We start from the raw sequence: 10,434 nt of genomic DNA on the forward strand, positions 1-10,434 counted from the left end.
AAGCTTTTTATTTCATGTATGCATGCATGCATGCATGCATATATACATACATACATACATACCTACATACATACATACATACATACATACATACATACATACATACATACATACATACATACATACATACATACATACATACATACATACATACATACATACATACATACATACATACATAAATACATACATATTGTTACCGGTATTACACAATTCCAATATTATTTTTGCTATTATTAATATTATCATTATTTAATTTTCATTAAACAAAAACAGTCGAGCAGTGTATAACACTTCCAACAAAACCCAACAACAACAACAACCAACAACATAAGAGAAATCTGAAACGCTATCCCAACAACAACAACATCAACACCAACAAAAAGAATAAAAGACACCAAAGACATCAACGACAACAACAACAACAACATAATCGGTCATCGCAACAGCATCAACAACAACATCAACAACAACAACATCAACAACAACATCAACATCAACAACAACAACATCAACAAAACAAACGTCGTTACTGCGACAAGAACGCCGACTGCTTCAACTCCTCGCGATCCTTCACATGCAAGTGCAGAGAAGGATTTTACGGGGATGGAAATTATTGCTTGGGTCTGTTTTAACTATCATTATTATTATTCTTGTTGTTAATATTATTATTGTTATTATTATTGTTGTTGTTGTTGTTATTTTTATTGTTGTTGTTGTTGTTATTATTAATGTTATTGTTGTTATAATTGTTATTGTTATTAGTAGTAGTAGTAGTAGTAGAGGTAGTTTTAGTAGTAGTAGTAGTAGTAGTAGTAGTAGTAGTAGTAGTAGTAGTAGTAGTAGTAGTAGTAGTGGCAGTAGCAGCAGTAGTAGCAGCAGCAGTAGTAGTAGTAATAGTAGTAGTAGCAGTAGTATTATGTCGTCATCGTCGTCATCATCGTCGTCGTCATCACCAACAAATTTCAGACGTAGACGAATGTATGGTAGAAAACGGTGGTTGCGTCCACAGGTGCATCAACAGCAACGGTGGCTACCTCTGCAGCTGCTACAACGGCTTCAAACTTGATGCCGATGATAAGAATTGCGTCGGTCGGTATTGTTGTCGTCATCTTCTTGATCATCGTCATCGTCATCACTGATATCATCATCATCATCATCGTCACCATTATCATCACCATCAGCAATATTATCATCGTCGTCGTCATCATCATAATCATTATCATTAATTCTTTTTATTCTTTTCACCATCATAAATAATTCTTTTATCGTTCGTCATTATCTTCAGTAACAACGAGACAAATGAAAATCACCACAATCCTCACCATCATTACTATAACCATCATCACCATCACCATTATTACTATCACCATCCTCACCATCACCATCATTACTATCACCATCATCATCATCATCATCGTCGTCTTCGTAATCATTATCATGACCAGACATAAACGAGTGTGAACAGGACAATGGCGGGTGTGAACAAGTGTGCGCAAACACGATGGGAAATTTTAGGTTCGTGTTCTTTTGTTCGTTCGTTCTTATGGATGATCAGATCTGGACGAACGTGGAAAATCCAAAACAACGTCATTCGTATCATTACCATCATCATCTCCATTGTCATCATCATCATCGTCATCATCATCATCATCATCATCGTCGTCATCATCGTCATCATCATCTTTGCAGGTGTCTTTGTAGGGACGGTTATCATTTGTCGGAGGATGGACGTAGCTGTAGAAGTTAGTTTTCAATCGATCAATCAATCAATCAATCAATTAATCAATCAATCAATCAATCAATCAATCAACCAATCAATCAATCAACCAATCAATCAGAAGGAAAGAACTGGTGCCGTGAAGATTACAACTGCCCGCACATCTGTCAGCCAACAAAATCAGGCGCTATAAAATGTCTTTGCCATCCAAATTATCAGATGGTCAAAATTGGCGGGAAACGTGAATGCAAAGGTATGTGTGTGTGTGTGCGCGCGCGCGCGTGTGTTTGTGTGTTTTTGTGTGTGTGTGCACTGTACACATGTATGCATTTATTAGTCCATTACCAGAATTAATAAGTTAAAATTTGACTGCTTGATTAAAGCCATTAAAAGATCAAACGATTACTTATTAATTATTATGGTTATTATTATTATTATTGTTATTGTCATCATCATCACAACCAGCGACCTGCAAGCATCACAACGGTGGCTGCCAGCACATCTGCCATGACACGCCACTCGGAACGAAGTGTAGCTGCCACGGCCGCTACCAGCTGCAGGCAGACGCTGTTTCATGTGTCGGTTAGTCATCAATTGATTAATTAAGTAATTGAGTGAGTTATTAATTAATTATTATTGTTGTTAATTATTGAATTAATTGATTGAATTGAATTATTATTATTGAATTAATTAATTATGTAAGTAATTAATTAATTAATTAAGTAATTGAGTGAGTGAGTAATTGGGTTATCAGTAATGAGGATGATGAAGATGTGATAATGATATGATGTAAGATAGGATACGATGTGATATGAAGATATATATGACATGATACGATACGATACGATACGATATATCTAATCGTATCTAATCATACTAATTAATCAAGTTATCATTAATGTATTATTAATTTATTATTATTAATTTATTAATAATAATAATAATTTATTATTAATAATTTATTATTAATAATTTATTATTAATAATTTATTATTATTATTATTAATTTATTAATATTATTATTAATATTATTATTGTAGCAACGTGCAAAGTGAACAATGGCGGTTGTGACAAGATCTGCACCAACACCGAGCACGGGCCCCACTGCTCTTGCCCCGCGGGCTACACCCTCAAGGACAACGGGAGGTCTTGCGAAGGTAGGTCACTGTGACGATGATGATGACGTCACGGTGATGTGATTATGACGTCACGATGATACGATGATGATGACGTCACGATGATGTGAAAATGATGACGACGACATGATGACAATTTCTGAAATGAGATGACGGTGATAATGACGGCAAAAGTAGCAATAATAAAAATAATAATAATAATAATAATAATAATAATAAAAATAATAATAATAATAAAAATAATAATGACACTAACCACTGAAGTGCACAAGATAGATTGACCTTTAACCTTTAACCTTTAATAATAATGATAATAATAATGATGACAATCAAAATGATGAACAGATATCGATGAATGCAAGACTAAGAATGGTGGTTGCAGCGACGGTTGCATAAACACGCAGGGGAGCTACGAATGCACCTGCCTGAAGGGTTACAAGATTCATACCGACCGACTGACGTGTGTAGGTTAGTGTGTGTGTGTGTTTGTGTGTGTCTGTGTTTGTGTCTGTGTGTGTATGTATGTATGTATGTATGTATGTATGTATGTATGTATGTATGTATGTATGTATGTATGTATGTATGTATGTGTGTATGTATGTGTGTATGTATGTGTGTATGTATGTATGTATGTGGTCATCCAAAAAACAAATACGGAGTTGGTTGACGCGTGTTGTGTCTTGGTTCTCGGATAAAGCTAAATAAAACTAAAGCGAAACATCACTTGCTATGTTCTAAAAGAATTTAAAACTGTTTTTGTTAAATTTTGATGACAGAAGAAATACTCAATCTAACTTATTTCATTCAAATTTCTCATTATTTTCAATTTGACGTTTGGTTATACATACACACGTGTGTTAATTTGTGAACATTTGTTTTCAAGTGGCTGTGCTGAATGAGCTCAGTGTGAGCCTTATCACAGTCGCCCTGGCTTCATTTTTTTTTGATGTAAATAAATATCGTATCGTATCGTTTTGCCTGAATAGATATAGACGAATGTCAGTTCGAAGACTCGTGCGACCACCAGTGTATCAACACACCTGGCAGTTTCAAATGTAGTTGCCGGCATGGTTACGAGCAATACGGCGGAACTCACTGCGCCGGTTCGTGTATCGTTTTGTGTAGTATCGTATCGTTTTGTGTAGTATCGTATCGTTTTGTGTAGCATCTTATCGTTTTGTGTAGTATCGTATAAGTATCGTTTTCCATGTATGTTTCGTTTTGCGTGTATGTATGTTTCGTTCTCTTTCGTAGTTATAGTGTGTAAGTATGTATCTGAATGTAGTAGCTGTGTTGTAGGCACGGTTCGTATGTGTGTATATGTGTATATATAAACATATATATATATGTTTGTATGTTTGTTTGTATGTTTGTTTGTTTATATGTACGACGACGACGACATTGTTGTTGATGTTGCTATAAATAATGTTGCTAATAATAGCAGCCAGCTGATTAATGATGACCAACCAATCAGATAAAAACGAATGCTCCATCTCGAACGGTGGCTGTGAGCATACGTGTGTAAATACGGATGGCGGATTCGTGTGTAGCTGCCACGATGGCTACAGGCTCCATACAAACATGAAAGATTGCGTGGGTTTGTGGCTATGATGATGACGATGATAATGATAACGTGACGATGGTGATGATGACGTGATGATGATGACGACGATGGTGATGATGATAATGATGGTGGTGATGGTGATGATGATGACGATAGTGATGATGACGTGATGATGACGACGACGATGGTGATGACAACGTCGGTCACGTGATTAAATCAACAAAAACATCATCATCATCATCATCGTTAGAGTCGGTCGGTTGCAGCCCATTGAGGTTCCCAGCTAAAGTTTCTGTGAAGTGTTCAACAGAAGAAAACAAAGAGGTCATTTATTTGCTGATATCATCATCATCATCATCATCATCGTCGTCATCATCATCATCATCATCGTTATCATCATCATCATCGTTATCGTCATTATCATCGTCATCATCATCATCGTTATCATCTTCATCATCATCACTATCAGATCTGCGAACTTAGCTGCATGTCTGGTAGTCAATTCACGACCCCCCAGTTGGAAAGAACCTTTGTGACGGAATGTGACCCTACTGACGCCAACAACCACAACAACAAATGGACCCACGAAATTAAGGGCCTGCCCTTGCCTTCTTGTTCAGGTTGTTTCGGCGATGATGAAGATAATGATGATGATGAGGATGATGAAGATGAGAATGATTATCATATGATAGAATGTAAGATAGGATACGATGTGATGTGAAGATATATGACATGATACGATACGATACGATATGATACGATACGATATGATACGATACGATATGATACAATATGATATTTTTATGGATTTTGTTGCTAACTATTGGAAAGTTTCACAAAAATCTGCAGCAAAAATTATCCCAAAGTATGTTAAGTGAACGATGGGAGGAAGAAAAAATAACACATTATTTCAAGTGTAAAGAATATTCTTTTACTCTGTTATGCAACTATCACTACTACTACTGCTACTACTACTACTACTACTACTACTACTGTTGCAGCTACTACTACTACTACTACTACTACTACTACTACTACTACTACTACTACAACTACTACCAATAATAATAATTATATCAATAATTAGAACAAAAATAACGGAGAAAAATAATAAACTTTCATTGGTACATGCGCAGCACGTAATAGTCATTATTATTATTATTATTTAATTACAAATTATTATTATTTAATTATGAATTATTATTATTTAATTATGAATTATTATTATTTAATTATTATTATTATTATCACGTACTTAATAGTTTTGCTCGTAAAATTTCATGTTCGCGAATGTAACTAGACGTTTATTTCTCTGGGATGTCGGCCAACTTTCACTCACTCGTTCTGTTTGGTTGTTTTATTTCAGATCCACATATTATGTAATGTTCATTCATTCGTTTACTCTTTCATTCATTCATCATTCATTAATTCATTCATTCAATCAATCATTCATTCAGAGCACGTTTTAACTCCTGGGTTTAAGGGTAAGGGCAGGTTCACCCTGCTATCAGATCACTGCGATATCAACAAGAAGAAAAATTACAAAGACATTGAGAAACAACTGAACTCCATTCTCATTGGTTAAAATTTTTTCTACCCTCTATATGATTGGTTAATCTAAATTGACTCCTGAAATGTGATTGCTCAGTTTGAATCGCTACCTTGAATATGATTAGCTGATTTGAATTAGTACCTAGAATTCGATTGGTTGAACCTGAATTTGACACCTTAATACAATTAGTTTTTATTAATAGTATTATTTATTATTAATAATAATTATTTATTTGTGAAACATTATAAATAAATTTTACAACCAATACAGATTCAACCTCGCATAAAATCTGTTCTGGTGACCTTTGTAGCGTCAAGTTTCTCGACTTCAAGTGCAACACTGTCAAGCGAAAATTTAGGCACCTAAACAACAACAACAACAACAATAATAATAATAATAGCAGTAATAATAATTATAATAATAATTATGACGGTAGGAGGAATCTTGTTTCGGCTGAGTTTGAGATCGAAGTTAAGTCCACTGCCCCGACTGGTTCAAGAGATTTTTTTTATACAAAATATCATTTTAATTATTTATTATTATAAATATTTAATTATGGAGTATTATTATTCAATCATAGAGTATCATTATTTAATTATGAAGTATTATTATTCAATCATAGAGTATTATTATTCAATTATGGAATACTATAATTTAATCGAATGGCATTATCATATAGTCATGAAAGCTCATCATCATTCAACGATGAAATGTTGTTATTTAATTATAAATCATAATAACTAACACGCACACACACACGCACACGCACACACACACACACACACACACACACACACACACGAACAGAGGACTGCGGTATCGAATGCACGCGAAAACGAATGGTAGAGAGGAAGAGATCTTTTGTTAGATTAAAACGAGACATGAAGCCGAACGTTTCGATTAAGTCAGTACCGTAATGAGACACAATTAATTAATTAATTAATTAATTAATTGAATCACTTAGTTTAATTAACTTTTAAAAAAATGGTTGTTTATTTTCTAATTAGCAACTGAGATCTGAACCTTTGTATCAACGCGTCATCATACAATTCACATATAGCCCACGGGAATCTGTTTGCTTTCGAACCAGGTCACTGCGGCATAGATCCAGACGTCTGTAGCCATTACACTACTCGGCCACTATACTATATGCCTGTTTTTTTTAATACAGATACGATGGAAGACCTTACAAAGTGATTGAGAACTCGTGGAGGTCTTCAAAGCCGCACGATGTCTGCCTACCGGGTCAAGTACTGGTCAAGAAAAAATGCGGTCAGTTCTTGTTGTTACTATTATTATGATTTTATTATTAATATAATTATTATATTAATTTTGAAATAAAGATATGATTGGCTAATTAGAACTGGCCCTTTAAATATGACCAGATTATTTGATCTGATGTAAAGTTGGTTGGTTTGATTTGGTGAGTCGGACTGTTAAATATAACTGGTTGGTTTAAATTAGTACCTTAAATATGGTTGTATTGGTGTGGATTAAAAATTAACACCGCATAAACATCATCCTAATTTGGAATCAGTGATGTGTAGTTTAGCCACGTTCCACAACAACCAAACCAACCGGTGCGAGCCCTGCCCTCCAGGCACCTACCAAGACGAGGAAGGACAGACAACTTGCAAGAGATGCAACGAGTTTCAAAATGGGGTCGTTGGGGCCAAAAGTGCCCTCGAATGTGGAGGTTGTTGTTGCTGCTGCAGTTGTTGTTGCTGTTGTTGTTGCTGCTGTTGAAATTGTTGTTGTAGTTGTTGCTGTTGTTGTTTTGGGTCGTGGTGTTGTGTTTTTATTTTTTGTTGACGCTGTAGATCATCCTAGGCCGTTTAGCGTTAAAAATGTTGTTATACAATCACATACATACATACACAAACACAAACAGCCTACACACACACACACACACACACACACACACACACACATACATACACACACATACATACACACACACACACACAGATTCCTGTCTTCCCGGACATTACTCAGAAAATGGATTGAAACCCTGCCGACCATGCCCACTCGGCACCTACCAGCCCGACCACGCACGCATGATGTGCATTCCGTGTGGGAATGGGATCCTAACTGCAAGGACTGCAGCTGTCGGATTTAACGAGTGTCTCGTCCCTGGTTTCTGGCATATTTTTTTAGTTTATTTTCTTTATTTTTTTCATTCTTCATTTAATTTTAATCACATGTATAATATTTTAATTACCATCAAAAATCGAAAATAAGATAAAAATTGAGGCCTAATTAATTAATTAATTAATTAATTATTCAACCAAATGATCAAATTAATTAACCAGTCAAATTGACCAACCAACCAATCACATCAATCAACCAGTCAAATTAATCCAACCAAACATTCAAATTGACCAACCAAACCTCTAACTCAACCAACCAACCAACCAACCAATCAGAACGCTGCAAAGCTGGCGAATACTTCAGCAGAGATGAGAATCATTGCTTGAGATGCTCCCACGACACCTACCAACCGGAAGAGGGGCAAAACTTTTGCATCTCGTGCCCCGGAGACACCCAGACGGATGGGGAGGGGGCAACATCTTCGGAGGAGTGCAAGGGTAAGGGGTTAAATAAATTTTGTCAATTCATCAAAATTAATTTAGAATTCGTTCTGAGTTTTTTAAAATTTAATGGTACAAGAAGTTACGGGCAAGATATTAAAGCATTATATTAAACACATTCATTACTTTAATTAATCCTAATCAAATTGAATCACGAACCAACCGAAACGAGATCGAAACCATACCATACGAAAACGAAACGAAACAGAACGCAAGTGCGGTGGCGAGATTGGGCTCCAACAGGGTTTCATTCAGAGCCCCAACTGGCCCGGTCAGTACCCATCCAAGGTGGAGTGCACCTGGAAGATCGCACCGGAAAAGGGTCGTCGAATTTTGGTGGTCATTCCGGAAATTTACCTCTACGGCGGGGATAAGTGTCAGGATTTTTTGGTTATGAGGAAATCCGGTGAGATTGATGTGTACATTTTTTGTGTAATTTCTATTTTTCACTCATGAATATCATTATGAACGTATATGAATGAATTTACTTGTAAGAAAGCCTCGATATAAATGAACGAACTAACCCATACGTACGAATAACTTAACAATAAGGTATGAATAAATTAGCCGAAATGTATGAATAAATTAACGTAAATTAGCCTCGCCCTATTCTTTAACAACGTACGAAACGTGTGAGACCTCGGAGAGCCCTGTGGCTTTTACATCTCGTAGCCGTGACCTCTGGATCTATTTTAAGACCGACGAGTCCAATAACGCTGCTGGCTTTTCCATACCCTATGCCACATATAACGGTCAGTCTGTGTGTTTGTGTTTGTTTGTTTGTGTGTGTGCGTGTGTTTGGGTGTCTGTGTGTATGTGCATATATATATATATATATATATATATATATATATATATATACATATGCGTGCGGGTGTGTGTGTGTGTGTGTATGCGCGTGTGATGTGATTCTTATGTATTATTCTTTAAATAATATTCGTTAGTTACCGTTAGGGAGATTCTCATTATGTGTCATAGTGATTATCATATTTTATTAATATTATTATCATTTAAATTATTTTTAATTTATTCATAATAATAATTATTTATTCGTAATATTTATTTATTAATTAATTAAACAGAGGAGTACCAAGACCTAGTTGATGATATAGTTAGAGATGGCAAGCTCTATTCTTCATTTCAACACCAGGCCGTTATTAAGGTAAATTATGACTAAAATTATATATAATTCTGGTCATAATTATTCATTTATCTCTTCAGTCTGTTAGTCATTTAGTCATTCAAACATTCATTCATTCTGTCAGTCAGTCATACAGTCATTCACTCTTATACTCCTTCATTCTTTAATTTAGTCATTCAATCATTTTTTCATTCATTCATTCACCCATTCATTCATCTATCCATACATTCATTCATCCATTCATTCATATGTCCATTCATAAATTCACTAATTCATTCATCAATCCATGCATTCATTCATTCATTCACTCCTCCAATCAATCAATCAATCCCGAAATGAAACCAGGATCGCAAACTACTGGCCTCTCTGATGGAGGTGATAGCCCAGCCCTACAACTACATCAAATATGCCAACAACAACAACAACAACAACAACACACAACATTCTCAGTTCCCTGATTCGTTTATTAGATTTCTAAGGCATAAGGTGTATAAGTTTTTTAATAAGAATAAATAAGAAAGATGAGGAAGATGACGACGACGATGATGATGATTAGAATGATGATGATAATGGTGATGATAATGATGTTGTCGTAGTGATGGTAATAGTTGCGATGATGATAATGATCATGAGGGTATGATAGTGACCGTGGTGAATCTGATTGTAAATGGTTTAATGCTTGGGGTAAAAATTACACGGCAACAACAACAATTGATTTTATTATATATAA

At 35.3% G+C, this 10,434-nt stretch overlaps 1 protein-coding gene across 1 annotated transcript; it reads left to right on the plus strand.

Annotated features, from left to right (window-relative positions):
• Positions 1–533: 533 nt before the first annotated feature.
• On the plus strand, positions 534–10,220 carry HELRODRAFT_84585 (hypothetical protein; the record flags this gene model as incomplete). Its single annotated transcript, XM_009025092.1, has 21 exons — positions 534–624; positions 970–1,092; positions 1,449–1,518; positions 1,693–1,745; positions 1,842–1,973; positions 2,186–2,302; positions 2,761–2,877; positions 3,202–3,324; positions 3,843–3,959; positions 4,331–4,453; positions 4,671–4,845; positions 6,283–6,464; positions 6,780–6,876; positions 7,144–7,244; positions 7,510–7,671; positions 7,941–8,108; positions 8,399–8,560; positions 8,772–8,969; positions 9,163–9,315; positions 9,646–9,725; positions 10,050–10,220. Coding segments are annotated over 21 exons (2,715 nt in total), but the record flags the coding sequence as incomplete, so codon positions are not given.
• Positions 10,221–10,434: the final 214 nt, after the last annotated feature.

This window comes from Helobdella robusta (assembly GCF_000326865.2).
Source record: "Helobdella robusta unplaced genomic scaffold HELROscaffold_40, whole genome shotgun sequence".
NCBI lineage: Eukaryota > Metazoa > Annelida > Clitellata > Rhynchobdellida > Glossiphoniidae > Helobdella > Helobdella robusta.